This window comes from Raphanus sativus, chromosome 2 (assembly GCF_000801105.2).
Source record: "Raphanus sativus cultivar WK10039 chromosome 2, ASM80110v3, whole genome shotgun sequence".
In the NCBI taxonomy this organism is placed as follows: Eukaryota; Viridiplantae; Streptophyta; class Magnoliopsida; order Brassicales; family Brassicaceae; genus Raphanus; species Raphanus sativus.
Window position 1 is genome coordinate 15,405,883 of NC_079512.1, and position 15,589 is coordinate 15,421,471.

The 15,589-nt window shown below is 34.5% G+C and overlaps 1 protein-coding gene, 1 long non-coding RNA gene and 1 pseudogene across 2 annotated transcripts; 1 reads left to right on the forward strand and 2 right to left on the reverse strand.

The window, feature by feature from the left end:
• Positions 1-2,239: 2,239 nt before the first annotated feature.
• LOC108840302 (uncharacterized) lies at positions 2,240-5,067 on the reverse strand. The gene is made up of 9 exons (XM_018613135.2): positions 4,882-5,067; positions 4,575-4,779; positions 4,323-4,413; positions 4,003-4,148; positions 3,686-3,929; positions 3,494-3,598; positions 3,228-3,410; positions 2,958-3,159; positions 2,240-2,878 (listed from the first exon to the last, which is right to left on the reverse strand). Exons 1-9 carry the CDS (start codon positions 5,039-5,041, stop codon positions 2,385-2,387), a joined length of 1,830 nt encoding a protein of 609 aa, XP_018468637.2. The 5' UTR covers positions 5,042-5,067; the 3' UTR covers positions 2,240-2,384.
• Positions 5,068-5,781: 714 nt separating this feature from the next.
• Positions 5,782-6,287, forward strand: LOC108835229 (uncharacterized). The gene is made up of 3 exons (XR_008942638.1): positions 5,782-5,896; positions 5,985-6,024; positions 6,120-6,287. It is a non-coding gene; the product is annotated as an uncharacterized LOC108835229 (long non-coding RNA).
• Positions 6,288-12,725: 6,438 nt separating this feature from the next.
• Positions 12,726-14,835, reverse strand: LOC108835210 (uncharacterized; annotated as a pseudogene).
• Between the last annotated feature and the right edge of the window lie 754 nt (positions 14,836-15,589).

Below are 15,589 nucleotides of genomic sequence, written 5' to 3' on the forward strand. Positions count from 1 at the left end.
GTCAAGAGCTGGGAAGTTTGGGGGGGGGGGGGGAAATAAATAGGGTCAGTAGATTTACAGGGGGGAATAGGCAGGCAACCCTATTAATATTGAAAGTAAAGTATTGCTCCAATAAATATCGGTCCGTTCTTCTTGTCCTTGGTCTTGCTTTTATAGGCATTCAAGAACCAATCATAACGGCGACAAGATCTCCAGCAAGGATCATGTGCTTTATGGCCATATTTAGTGTTTTGACCTTCATTACATTGTGGTTTGAACATGCCAGCTCGGCATCTCTCAAGCTCGAGATGGACTTTGGACCTTTATAGGCTTAGTGTCTTCATGTAGGTCTGAAGAACACCGGATCGGATACAGAGCGAGGTGAAATCCGCCTCCAACAATAACCACCCACCTTTTAATTGTGTTTTTGATTTAAAACCTTAGATATCCACGTGGAAAGTTAAAGTGAAAATTATTCAACTATGAAAACAATATTTTGGTGATATGGAAAGACTATAAGATGGTCTTGGTTGATTCCAAAGTAAGCATGCCCATTTGTATATATGAATATTATCTTATAACTATCTGAATGAATTTTTATTCATTTACACATTCTTATTTTTATTGGGATATAAGATCTATGCTACGGCGAAGAAAGGTTTCCTAAGTTTCAACTCTTATATTATTCTGAACTTACTGGATCTATTACATATAACTAAGGTAATTTATACTAACGCACTATTCTGATAATTTAGTTTTTATTTCTGATATATCATTTCATTTTATATTATAGAATAATATTATGTAAAATATTATTGATTTCATAAATTATTATATATTTTAGTAAATTAATAATATTTTTATTCCACGTAAGACGCATATCTTTACCAGAGAAACTAGTACTGCAATCAATATCGCTTACTATATTAATAACATAACGTGAAGATATATATATATATATATATATATATTTATTACTTCACATTTTTAGTTATTAATATTTTAATTCATTACAACTATACTAAAAGAAGGCTTTTTGACAAGATAATCTATTATATTAAAACAAAAGTATAAAATATTACTTGGCTATTTTAAGTGAGTTCTTATATATTTTCTTTCATTTTTAATTAATTCGAACTACTTCATTTATTATATTTTAATTAGTTTGACAGCATTTATTACAAAATATTAAATATAATTTATCTATCTTAAAATTTTTTATTATATCTTCCTTTTCACTTTCTAATTACTTCATTAATTGTATTTACTATAATAATTCACATCATTTATTTTACGTGTTAGCAATAATTATTTCATAGATTTGAATGAAATTTATTTATCTGTGACAAAAATTCAAACCAGTTAAAAAAAAATTTACCGGTTCACCAAAATCAATTAGATATGAACATCCAAATATACATTAGAGTGCAAATCGTTTTTTATATTTATTTTTTTGTTTTAAAAGTAAATTTCATTTGGATATTATAAATTTATGGACAGTGTTCGAGTCGGATCTTTCCGAATCCGAATAGGTTCGCAATAATAAAAAATATCCAAATAATCTATATATCTAAAAATGTCATTAAAATTATAAGAAAATTAAAAAATAGTTAAAACCCGTGTGAATACAATTAGTAAGACAATCATAAATACAATTACAAACCTATGATTCACCATAGTAAAGTTCATGTGTTTAATAGTGAATTTAAATTAAGGCTCCGACTGGTAACAATTTCTAGGAACAAAAGAAACGAATATAAAAATAGAAGGAATGAAAATGAATATTTATTCCTTCTCAAATTTTTCGAGGAGTGATTTTGTTTTTTATTTCTCTACAAAAAAGATGAGAAAGAGAGAAAACCCATTTCTTGTCAATAAAAAAAAGATTGAGAGGGAAAATATATTCCTCGTGAATGATGATTTTTTTTTAGAATTGATAAGGAATTAAATGTTCTTTGTTTATTGGTCACACCATTCAAAACCTTAATGTTTTCAAAATAATGGTAGTTCTTGGTTTTTTTTTTTTTGATCAAAAGTAGTTCTTGGTTTTTTTTCTTCTTTTCGCTAGTTGCCTGGTAAAGTTCTCAGTTTCGGTGTTTTCTTGTTTCTTGTTTCTAACTGCTGCTTTGATGGATTGTCAACAAGAAACTAAGATAATGACATTTTTGAAGAATTTTCTCGTAAATCACTTTGGTTTTGTGTCTAACTGCTACTTTGATGGATTGTCAACAAGAAACTGAGATAATGACATAACAAAAAAACGTGCTTAGATTCTCAAAATATACATGGGAACATACATATTAATACACACATGCTCATATCACTTGATTTTGATATTACAAACACACTCAAACTCCATCATTTATTGTTCAATAATTGATCAATGTTTAGCCAGGCCAGTGAATTTAAACATGGGTTGAATTCCCGTTGGAAAGACCGAAACCAAGAGGGAACAACGGGTCATACAAATCAGAATCAGCGTTTAGGGGCAACTGTTCAACGCGTTTGAACCAGCTTACTGGTAACTTTCCCTCAAAGTCATAATCTCCAAATATGACATCAGCCATTCCTTGCCCTTCGCTTCCAGGAAGCCAAGCAGAGACTACAGCCTGTGTCTTTTCAAGAACCGTCGGCTCAAGAACCACAGGCCGTCCTGAGAACAAGACCATTAGAGTTGGGACTCTCTCTGCAACTGTGGTTACAATATCACTCCCGTTAAAAGGTATTGTGAGTTCTGAGTTATCCCCCGAAGTCTCTGCATACGGCGATTCCCCAACAGCAACAATTGCATAAGAGAAGCCTTCACACGAGGCTAAGGATTCCTCCGAAGGATTTTTCTCATATATTACTTCTGTTTGGTCTCCAACTATTGCTTTGATGGCATCCAAAAGCGTTGTGCCTACATTTTCAGACCAAAACAGATCCATTCATATTAAATTTCTAACAACAAAACATTTACTAGCTGTAGCTTTAGTTACCAATTGTTATCCTTCCGCTTAGACCAAACCATGCCTTTGTCCATCCCCCGCACTGGTAACCAAGATCGTCTGCATGTGTTCCTGTGACTAAAATTCGTTTGGCATTGCGATCTAGTGGTAGAAACGGTTTATCAACATGTTTGCCGTTCTTCAGCAGAACTAAAGACTTTCTAACGGCTTCACGGCCCAATTCTCTATGTTCCTAAAATCATGATATACAGAGTCAATCATGCTCTCCAATCAAATGACACTATTTACAAGAAATTTCACCTTGCAGCCAATAGTACCCAGTAAAGATCGGTCTGTGAGAGGATGTTCGAAAAGACCAGCTACAAACTTCACTCTGAGTATTCTTTCAACAGCATCATCAATCCGAGCCATCAACACTTCCCCTGACTCCACCAGGTCTGTTAGGTCTTGTATGAAACGTTCGTACTTGAAAGGCACCATCACCTTCAGTAACATAGATTATTAACCTTTTTTCATTTCTTCCTCTGAAACAATGAAAATCAATAACCAGAGGTTTCAGAAGCTACCATGTCTATTCCTGCATTAATTGAGATTTTGACGCAGTGGCGGTAGTTTGAACCAAATGGCTCGCTAAGCCGGTCCAAAGCTTCCCAGTCTGAAATGATAAATCCCTGGCAATCAAAGCAAAGGTGACCAGCTCAGTTCATACAACTCTGGTTTGTCAAGATATTCCATAATCAATCAAACTTTTGGCTGACCTTGAAACCTAGTTTCTGTTTGAGAAGCTCTGTCAAGAGGAAATAGTCAGAGTGGAGTTTACTTCCATTCCAGCTGGAGTAAGATGCCATAACAGTTGAGACACCCTGAGCAAGACAGTTTAGATATGGAGGTAGATGTACTCTCTCCAATTCTTCGAATGACACAATAGTGTTCCCTTCGTTTGTGCCATGTTGGGTACCACCATCTCCAACGAAGTGTTTTGCACAAGCAACCACATTGTTTCTATCACATATGAATAAATACATGAGTAATGACGTCAAAGTTATTAAAGACCCATATCAAGCCATGTACATACTTTCCCGCAAGAAAAGGGTAACCATTAGGGTGTTCTTTAGGTGGCTCGCCTTGAAGGCCCGAGACAAGCGTTGTCAGCTCACATATAGTGTCAGCATCTTCACTGTAACACTCATAGGATCTCCCCCATCTTGGATCTCTCAAAGCCTATCAGACAACTAAAGCTATTACAAGAAAAGAGGCGAAGAGGTCTTGGTTTAACCAAAGGTAAATCAAACACCCAAAATGATTATCATAAGGGCTTTACTTGGCCGACAAACCATAGAGTAAACTCTACTGATTATTTCATTCAATATCTTAACATGTATACAAGTAACTTACAGCTACGCAAGGAGCAAACGCCCAGTGAGCACCCATGGCTCTTACTTCTAGTGCTGTTGCATCCCCAATTCTTCTGATCAAATCTGCATCTCTATAACACAAACGACTAACCAGTGTTACACATTCAGAAACCATTTTCTTCAAATACTAGTACTAAGGTTTAGTTCCAATCTAATTGGACCAGCACTATTACTGTAACCAAGTCCCTCACTGTTCTTGCCAAATGAAAGAGAATGAGAATCGGGATCAGACCTGGTGGCTCCTAGGCCAATGTTGTGGGGGAAGATGGTGGCTCCGTAAACGTTGTTGTTGCCGTGGACGGCATCAATGCCGTATATTATCGGTATTCCCAAACGTGATGCCAACGCTGCGTTTTGGTAACCGTCGATCATATCAGCCCAGTCCGATGGCCTAGCGTCCTCGAACGGCCAACTTCCTCCGCCGTTCAGTACACTACCTGTAACTCCAAATCCATTGTAAGAACTTTAGCATTTTCAAAATTTTTGAAATGATACAAAGTTTGTTCGTTGACCAAAGTTAAACAAAATGGTGTGTATACCGATGAAGGAATTTGTGATGACGGTATGAGTAGTTACGACTCGTTCGATCTGAGTCATCTGACCGATCTTCTCCGCCAATGTCATTCGAGAGAGAAGGTCTTGAACACGCGCCTCCACTGGCGCGTCTGGGTTTCTGTAAACGCATTCTTTTCTTTCCATACTCTTTCTTTCTTTTCTCCTTCTGTCACAAGTTAACTACTTCTAAGTATTTGTCTTCCTTTTATATCCAAGAATAATTTACATAATGGGTAGCTATTATATTGTTTTGGCTTCAGTTGATATTATCATTTCGTTTATCACTACAGATTGAACTATTCTGATACAACTATGAACCAATCGTATAATGGCACGTTAAAAATTAAATTAACTTAAACACACTAGTCAACTTAATTTAAACATCCCCTATATATTAAATGAGAAGCATTTTTAAGGCTTTCCTTAAACGATTTTGGTGAGAATGCATGAAAAAACTCCATTCCACGTGTCACTCTGTGAGCGATTTTAAGAAAAACGGATCATTTAATTTTTTGTTTTCTTTCCTTATTTGCTTCAATGACAAGAAACGTAACCATTTTTTTTTCATTCTCGAACTGTTCATGTTTACATTTTTTTTGCATAGCTTTGATTTTAAAGGACAAGAAATAACCACAATTACAACATATATTTTGAATCTCCATCTCACCAAGTGGATTAAGATCGTACCAAACTCACCACCACGAACCAGAAACACTTAAAAGCATTTCCTGTCGACGATGGATGGACCCGAGTCATCGTTCTCTCCCTTCGAGTCTTGCCGTGTTCTGTCGCGGGTTCTTGACCCAAAATCGATGAGGCAGCACTTAGCGTAGACGAGGAAAGCTCTTAATGAGGTTTATACTTGAACTCACATTTTGCAATGTTCTTCATGAACATATACGGGATTGAATAGAAGTCTTTGTGTTTTTCCACACAGGATGCAGATAGATCACTGAAGCCACAACTTAAACGCTTTTCCATGTCTCCAAGAGAAAACAGGTTTGTACATTTGGTTTCTAAACCATATTTATAAATTTGTTTCTTAGTTCTTACTTCTTGATATATGATACGACTGGGAAATGCAAAGGAACGTTGAGGATCTCACACATAGAATTGCGCAAGGAAAGGTTAGATTCATCAAAAGACCTTTGATTCGTATTATCAGGACAACCTTTCTGTGTTTAATTTACTTTAACACTTTGTCACACAATTGATTTTCGAGTTCTCAAGCCAAGAGAGTAGAATAGATAATAAGACAACCAAGGAGCTTGTCGAAAAAAGTCCACGGAGTACGTCAAATCACCACATCATAAACATGGCAAATCTGGAAATTCCGGTCACGGAGAATTCTGATAACATTGAGAAAGCTGAAGCATATACAAAAGAACTCGAGAGTGTAAGTTTCTTCTTCTCGCTCATAGTACCCACATTTATAAACTGTTTTGATCATTGCCCTTTGTTCTATTGTGCGGATTTGCAACATTCTGAAGAAGAAACATGAGGAAGCAAAAGACTTGCTTGTCCGTTCTGTAGTAAACAGCAATAAGCTCCTGATACTCAACCATCCTTTACATGAAGAAAAGATATTCTTTTTAATTTCTGTATCGTTGTTACATTTTGTCTATCTATAGCTGTATATATATGTGGACTCTTGTGTGTTTTGTTTACCTTAATAATCAGAAACATTCGCGTGATCCAGAAGTTCGCAGCCAAGTTGAGTTTAAGGGACACTCAAACCACCACTGTTGCTTAAGAGGTAAAAGATTATCTCGGAAACAATATATCTCGAGAGAGATTTTATCTAAAAACTCTTAAACTACTTGGACTATTCATTTCTTGACCTGGTGGCATCTTCCTATAGGTTCAACACTATAAAGGCAACAGTACGAAGTGTTGAAGTCTCATTAGTCCAAGGTATTCGATCATCTTTCTCATTTTGATGGTTAATAAAGGAAAAAAACGTCACACTTATAATTTGGAACGTCATGTTTCGTTATGTCGGGTGACTCCAGCTATGATCTGGAAACAGCGATATACAGTACTCAATATGCAAAGAAAAGTTGAAAAAACACTATAATTGAAGAAGTCATTATCCAGATAAATCAGAAACGAGTTAAATATAGACGTACAGTGCAAGAAAACACATTTGTTTAACTACTTCGTTGGCTTAGATTACATTGCATGATAATATTATCGAGCAGATTCTTTAAAACACATTTGTTTGTTTCCCGTTTAAGAGGACGTTGTACATGTAAAGTTTTTTTAATTTAATTTAATCAGTAAAAAAATGATAAATATTTTTCTTTCTTACCATATTTACCCACTAAATATTTTTCTTGCTTACCAAGTCTCAAATCTGTTTAAAAAAAGTTAAATATCTAAGCTTCGAACTTATAAGATATCTATTTAACATAATCTAATTTTGCATTTACTTTCGTATTTCCTTTCTTATTAGCAATAATATTGCAACTATATAAATCAAAACACTATAATTACTTTATGAAAAAAACAAAACAAAATAAATGATAAATTAACCAGAGTATAACAAATCTAACCTCAAAAATATAAATAATACAACATCTAAAATATTTTTGTTGTTAATAAGATTACTTGGAGAAGCTTCTAACATTTGTTTCCATGTATCATTGTATACCTTATATGGGTCAATGAAATCCCTTTTAGCTGTTTAGAAATTAAAGTTCATATATTTTTTCATGCTTATAGAAAACATATCTAATCATTCATCTAAATATTTATAAGAGAATATAACTATAAATTGATCATCGAAGTTATAGCATATATTATAGCGGGTAGTATCTTTTATTTCCTTTTTCCTCAAAAATCAAATAATATATTGTCTAGGTTATATTATTTGCTTGCTCTTAACGATTTCAATAATAACTCACATGTCTTCCTCATAAATTGTATATGTCCTAATTATATGGTATATAAGGTGGTATACGGCATATAGTTTTTTTTTTCACTACTCTCTACTGTTCATAAACTTCTAACCTTGAAAAAAAAAATTGAAAAAATTTCCTCCTTTGAAACTTAGGTTTAGAGTCTTGATGAGACTTCATTTTGTTTTAAGTTGCTACATGAATTTGTGTTCTGCATTCTACGAAACATTTTATTATATTTAGATGTCTTTTGTTGTGTCGTATATTTAGACTTCATCAGCCTTGCAATGAATTGACTGGACCCAATGCTGATGAGGTATTGTAGTCTATAGGAGTTTTCTTTCATAAGAATTTTTTTTTGTTATAGGCCATTTGATTATAGATCGTTGTGTAGATTGAGGAACCGGATGGCCGATGCTATACCTCTTCCTCTTATGAATTTGGTTGGAAATACTTATTAGTTCAAGGTTGGTATTGAAAGAGAAAACTTTCTCTATAAGCATGACACTTACAAAGTCACTAAGATTATCACCAGCCTTGATATAATTAGTGAGTTCGATACAAAGCTCAGCCCAAAGGTATGTTGATTAACTTTTGTTTAGTAAGTTCGTGTTTATTTTGGTTATAACCATTTACTATGTTTTGCTTAATGTGTCTACTTTTAATTGTTCCAGATACCATGTCTAACTCATACAGAAGACAACTCTATTCTCTCCGATGCACCCGAGGTTTGTTTTTCATTTTGTTTAAATTACTATCCCCCGCATGTGTACAGGTTATCTTTATAATAATTATCAAACTTATTTGGTTATCTACATAGGGTTCCCTTATGGTATTTTAGAGTCATCTCAGTAAGAAGAACGAACTGGTCTCACTCCATCAATACGCAAAGGAACACCTACTGTAAATGTGGAGGAAGCATTTGATCAGAGTTCTGTTACAAGGAGTATGTGTACTACTCGAGTGAAGAAGGAAAAGACTGATAAAAGTGGTTAAATGAGAGATCTTTGGAAGATATGTTTTTAGAGGCGTTTTTTTAGAGGCGTTTTTTTCTTTCCAGGTGTTCTTCTTATATGTTTGAGTTTTGGTTTTAGTGTTTTATCATTTTCATTTTCTCTTTTGTTTTTTTATCTATTGTGTTTTGAAAATTTTTATTATAATGAAACCCTCTATTTTGTCACCATTGTATATATACATTTGATTCCTTTGAAGTTCTTTACTAACAAATACCCCCACTATATAGATATTTAAAGCGTTCGAAACTCTATACAATATTCTAAATTACGTCACAAGTAGCTAGACGTACCATTCTTTGCTTCTCTACCTCTTCCTCTTAACAGTTTTCTATTATTCATATTCCATGTATATTTCAATAATTGAATTTTTGAAAGTCAAAATAAGAATTATACAATCTTTGAGGGTCTTCTCTTGCATCTCCCGTCTATAGAGCATCATTACACTATTAGTTCTCTATCTGAAATCTATCTCAATTTTTTAATTCACGGTCTTACAAGACCTTTTTCCATACATATATGTTGACAGTTCTGCAAAGTTAGAGTCTTTTTCTATGGTAGACACCGCTTTACTATTTTGTTAAACAATCAGGAAATATTTATATTTGGTATACATAGTTTAAAAATGCTGAAAAATATATTAATTGCATAGTAAATCAATTAATACTGTAGATTGGTAATTGATTTAAGATCTGTCATATAATTAATATAAATCGATGAAATATAGATTGTTTGCATACAAAATCTTATAAACTTGGAGAAGTGTCAAACATTAATATAAATACTGTCACAAGATATAAACAATATGGACAGTGAATATCCGTTGAACAAGACCCTTTTTTGTTATAAACAAGACCCATTTTGTTAAATTATTTTGTGTATTATATTAATATCAATTTATTAAAAGAATAACAATGCTATAACATATAGATAAAAGATTCAAATATCATGATCCATTTAAATATAATTATTTTATTATTTTAACTCTATTAGATCAAGGAAAAAAATAAAGGTAATAAAAATAACTACTAAATATTAATTATATAGAACTACAAATTATAAAATATAAATTATTAAACTCAACAAAAAGTTCTTTTGAAATAAAAATAATATTCATTTTCAACAATAAAAATATCAATGATTATAAATATACAAATTTTATATCATGTATAACATATACGAAAGTTTAAACAGCACAAATAATATTGGATAATCTCAAATTGTCATTTAAAGTAGTTTGTACAAACCAAAAAATCGTAGTTGGTTATATAGATTGATCTATTTTCAGATATATCTAGACTAAACAGATCTACTTATGTATTAAACACCAAAAACAGTACAACCGAGATTAAACAACAAAAAAATAACATCAACCTATAATCAAATATCCAGACTATACATATTTGAGTTATTCTTAGGTTCATCTAAAGGTTCACTAACCAATCATATTTTTTATTTTGTATGCAGATTTTTCTTAAAAAGAAAACAAGATATTTAGCATTTACTTTTAAAAATATAAAAAACAAACAAAAAACAGTATTAGTTTGAAAAGAAAAAAATTAATATTATTAACACCGTCTACACTAAATCCTAAATCGTAAACTAAATCCTAAATCCTAAACACTAAACCCTAAACTCTTAGGTAACCCTTAAACCCTTGAGTAAACCCTAAACTCTTAGATAAAACCTAAACTCTAGAATAAATCTTAAACTCATGTCCTAAAAACTAAACACTAAATAATAAACCTTTGGATAAATCATAAACCCTTAGGTAAATCTAAAAATTTAGGATTTTATGTTTATGGTTTAGTGGTTAGGACTTGGGGTTAAGATTTATCTAAGAGTTTAGGGTTTATCCAAGGGTTTATGGTTTACCTAAGAGTTTAGGGTTTAGTGTTTAGTGTTTAGAGTTTAGAATTTAGTTTGTGATTTAAGGTTTAGTGAAGACGGGATTAATAATATTAATTTTCTTTTTTTCGAACTATTTTTTGTTTACTTTTTATATTTTTAAAAGTAAATGCTAAATATACATACAAAATGAAACAATATGATTGGTTGATGAACCTTTAAGTTCACCATAGGGGTTTATACTTTCTTATATCTTAGAAGATAACGTAATTAATCATCTTATCCCGCGCAAGGCGCGGGTTAGCACCTAGTTATGTTAATAACACACGCAAGAACCTTATCACTATGTCGCCATACCTATGCGATGATCGTGGTTTCGACTGTTTTTTTAGAGAAATTTTTGGGTTCACCCCTAGAGTGAACCTTCACTCAACCAATAGAATTTCGTTATTTCATATTTAGTATCTTTTAAAAAAGGAAATAAGATATTGTCAAATTATATTAATATTTTTAAACTAAAAAATAAAAATTAATATTAATTGCAAACAAAAATACGTTTTAAAAAAATATATTTTTAATCCCGTCAGCCAAACACTAAACCCTAAACCCTAAATCCTAAACCCTAAATCTCTAGGTAAACCCTAAACCCTTGGATAAACTCTAAACCCTTGGTAAATCCAAAATGTTTGGATAAATTCTAAATTCTACGGTTTAGGATTTATCCAAGGGTTTATGTTTTACCCATGGGTTTAGGGTTTAGTATTTAGGGTTTAGGGTTTAGTTTTTTGCTGATTGTCTTAAAAATATATATATATTTTTTTATAAAATCCAAAGATTTAGGATTTATCCAAAGGTTTACCATGGATTTAAGGTTTATGATTTAGAGTTTAGGGTTTAGTGTTTTGCTAACGATATTTTAAAATAAATTTTTTTTTGCGACTACTATTATTTTCTATTTATTTTTTATTTTAAAAATATAATAAAACTTGACAATATTTTATTTTCTTTTTTAAAAGATACTGAATATGAAATAACGAAATCCTATTGGTTGGGTAAACCTAAAGGTTCACTTTAGGGGTGAACCCAAGTATTTCTCGTTTTTTTATATCTTTCGTCAGCCTTGAACTATTCTCGAATTAAATAAAAACATTGACCTACCTAGTCACTAGTCAGCTTAATTAAAACATTAGGTTCATAAACACGCTAGCTAAAACCTTATCGTTACAGCACGACACATGCCTACTCAGATATCGATTGGTTGAACTACCATTTGTTTTTCTTAAGTTGAGCTTGTCACTTAATGACTTAAAGCACTTTTAACTTGCAAACACAAGAAAAAAATCTGGGGTTCTAAACAACTTGTTTTCGTTGGAATGGATTTTTAAATTTACCTGTAATAGTATACCAAATAAAATTTAAAACCCCAAGAAATAGTTTTGACAAGCCTCCCTTTGAGTTTATCCTCACCACAATTTTTTCTAGACTTGTTCTTGCAACTATGTTATGTTTTCTAGGATTGATTTGATTTCCAGTTTTGCTGCTATTATATTGCTGTTCTAGTTTTTACACAAAAGGTTAAAAAAGAACAGATTTATACCAAAAAAAGTGAGATTGTTTTATCTTAAGTGAGTGAGGTATCATAATCATCAGTTGTACGACAGATTTGGTAGAATGGTAGTATGTACAGTCTAAGACATTTTGTTTTGAAAAAAAAAAAACGTCTACATTGCACTAGTAGAGAAGAACAAGTATTCAAGAAGGGCTACAAATCAATTATATGCATAACACAATCGTCCAAATAACTATGTATTGACTAGCATGTTATTTCTTCTCGATATATTTCTAGCCGTTGCCCTCTCTTTCCTAAGTCATGTACACACCTGTTCGTGTTGTTTTCTCATAGATCACTTCGGTTTTGTCTCCAACCACTGAATTTATGGCATCTAGAAGTGTTGCCTATATTTGCAAACAATAATATACATCAGATTTTTCATTTTTGACAAGACCATGTAACATATTGGACAAGACCATATAGAAGTCACTTTCCAAACCATATTGTACTAAGTTTTAGTTACCGATTGTGATCCTTCCGCTTTGGCCATACATTGTCTTTGTCCATCCTCCGCACTGGAATCCAAGATCATCAGCGTGCTTTCCAACCACGAGTATTCTCTCAGCATTGCAGTCTAATGGTAGAAATCGTCCATGATTCCCATTCTTCAGCAGAACTAATGACTTTCTAACAGCTTCACGCACCAATTCTCTATGTTCCTATTCTCATGAAAACACAGTAAAAATCACTTTGTGATGAGTTCTCAATCATCGTAGCACTTCGGTGTAATGGCATCTGGTACAAGAAAGGTCACCTTGCAACCAACAGTAGGCAACAAATAGCAATCTGTGAGAGGAAATTCGAAGAGACCAGCTACAAATTTCACCCTGAGTATTCTTTCAACTGCATCATCAATGCGAGCTATGGCCTATGGGTACTTCCCCTGACTCCACCAAATTTATAAGGTCATGTATGAACACCTCGTACTTGAAAGGTACCACCACCTGCAATAACATTGATTCAATAAACTTTTTGTTTTCAATCATCCAAGATAAAGAAAAAGAATTCACTACCATATCGATTCCAACATTAATAGCGACTGTGATGCAGTTGCGGTAGCCTAAAACTGGTGGGCTAAGCCGGTCCAAACCTTCCCAATCTAAAACTACGTATCGCTGACAAGCCAAAGGAGAAAAAATGATATCAAACGAACTCAATGAATACACCTCTAGCTTATTTTAGATTGTCTTCAGACTCAAGTAACCTTGAACCCTAGTTTTTGTTGAGAACTTCTGTTAAGAAGAAATAGTGGGAATGAAGTTTGTCTCCGTTCCAACTTGAGTAAAAGGCCATAACGGTAGAGACTCCTTGAGCAATAAATTTCTCTCCAAGCTTTCATATGAAAGAATGGTGTTCCCTTCGTTTATGCCTTTGTCCGTACCACCGTCTCCAAACAAAGTGCTTGGCACACGCTACCACATTTATTCTATCACCAGATGACAAATTTCAGTGAGAGATGAGCACTGAACATAATAAAGACACAAGTCAAGCCATAGTCATAGTTTCCTGCAACGAAAGGGTAACCATTGGGGTGTTGTTCAGGTGGCTCCCCAGTGGGGGCGGATCGTCGACTCGCTCCTCCTTCATCTCGAGGTGTGCTGAGGGATTCCATGGGCCAGACTCTGGTTCGGAACCTTTTTCGCTTATGGCTGGTTTCGCCAAGGGCGTGGTTCTCTTGTTGGAGAACGAGGTTTTCGGCCTCGACAGCTCCTACTTTTTCGGAACTCTGCTGTATTTGTTTGGAGTGCTCGTTAAGCTGGTCTTTTAGGATTTGAACTTCTTGGAGAAGTTCCGGACCATATATTGCTGTTTCCCGAGCCTTGTAGAGGTCGGTGACTTGACTTTGGAGGGTGTCGAGTCCGCTGAGTAGCTCGAGCTCCCTAGGGGTGACTCCGGATTGATCGCTACCATCTTCTAACGCCGTCGTCACGTAGTTTGGATTACTCCCCTCTTTCTAGCGCTAAACTGTTATGGTATTTTTTTGTGTAAGGTCGTTTTAGTACTACACAACACTAGAAGATTTGTATCAAGAGTCAAGAATCGAGGCTAGAAGAGATGTTTTATTGATGATTTGAGCAGGGACTACAATGTCTGGTGTATAAACCCTAGTTCTAGTCGCCTAAACTCTAATTTCTTAGCCTATGAATGTCGATCCCTTATTCTAAGGTTTGGGCTCTCCTTTTATAGATGTAGATGTCGGCTGAAGTAGGACAAACTCTTCCATAATCAGAAAAATAGAAGTTTCCCCTTCGATAGAAGGCTTCCATTTTACTCAAGGGTCGGTTTGGAAGCAGGGGTCGGTCCGATAGCAGGGGCCGGAACCTGGATTCCTTTATGCAGGGTCTGGAAATTAGGACCCTGCCCGACAGGTGGAGGAAACTGGTTCTTGCATATTTTTCCCCAACAACTCCCACTCGAGGAATTCATGAACTTACCAAAATTTATGGCCAATATACCCATGGCATCTTCAAGATTTACAGATCCATCACCATCTTTGTCAACTACAAGGGTTATACTCCCTGGCGTACCTCCTGATGTAGAGACCGGGATACTGCCTATCTCCATCTCTTCCGCCTTCAGCATACCCACTACCTTGCAAACTTCAGCTCATCCGTGTTTGCAGTCATATTCAGGATCGCCTTGTGAGCTCCAAACCTCTTTGGAAGACAGCGTAGCAACTTCTTCACTAGCTTCTTCTCCTTGTACTTCTTTCCAAGTACACATGCTTCATGTGCCATAGCACTGAGTTTGGCACTAAAGCTCGCCATAGAATCATTATCAGACCACCTGAGATTCTCAAACTGCAACCTAAGATGATCCAGACGTGTCCTCTTGACACTGTCATCTCCTTCAAACGAATTCAGCAGGATCTCTCACGCCTCTTTAGCTGAAGTACTCCCCTGAATCAGCTGGAACTGCTCTACTTCAACAGCTCTGAAAATCGCCGACAACGCCTTTGCAATAAACTTTGATGCATTGCGCTCTGCCTCTGACCAATCCTCCTTTGGCTTAGGCTTCTTCTCATCTGTTGTGACTATGGTATGCTCCTCCCAACCAGTCTCCACCGCTGTCTAAGCATCTTCATTGATTCCTCTAATCAACTGCTTCATGTGAGCCTTTTGATGACCATATTGGTCCGCATTCAACATGATTGCCTTCTGCACAGAAAAAACCGTGTCCATCTTCACCTCCAAGATCACACCAGTAACTTAGGTGACCCGCTCTGATACCAATTGTTATTGCAAAGATGACACCACAATAAGGTAATGAAGAAGGTAAACCAGAGAGACAAATACACAAGCAAACACCAAAGCTTTTA

Coding starts and splice junctions, on each gene's coding strand:
- LOC108840302 (XM_018613135.2), bottom strand. CDS start 5,041: ATGGAAAGAAAAGAATGCGTTTACAGAAACCCAGACGCGCCAGTGGAG. Junction 4,780..4,881: donor CATCACAAATTCCTTCATCG/GTATACACACCA, acceptor TTGGAGTTACAG/GTAGTGTACTGAACGGCGGA. Junction 3,599..3,685: donor AACAGAAACTAGGTTTCAAG/GTCAGCCAAAAG, acceptor TTTGATTGCCAG/GGATTTATCATTTCAGACTG.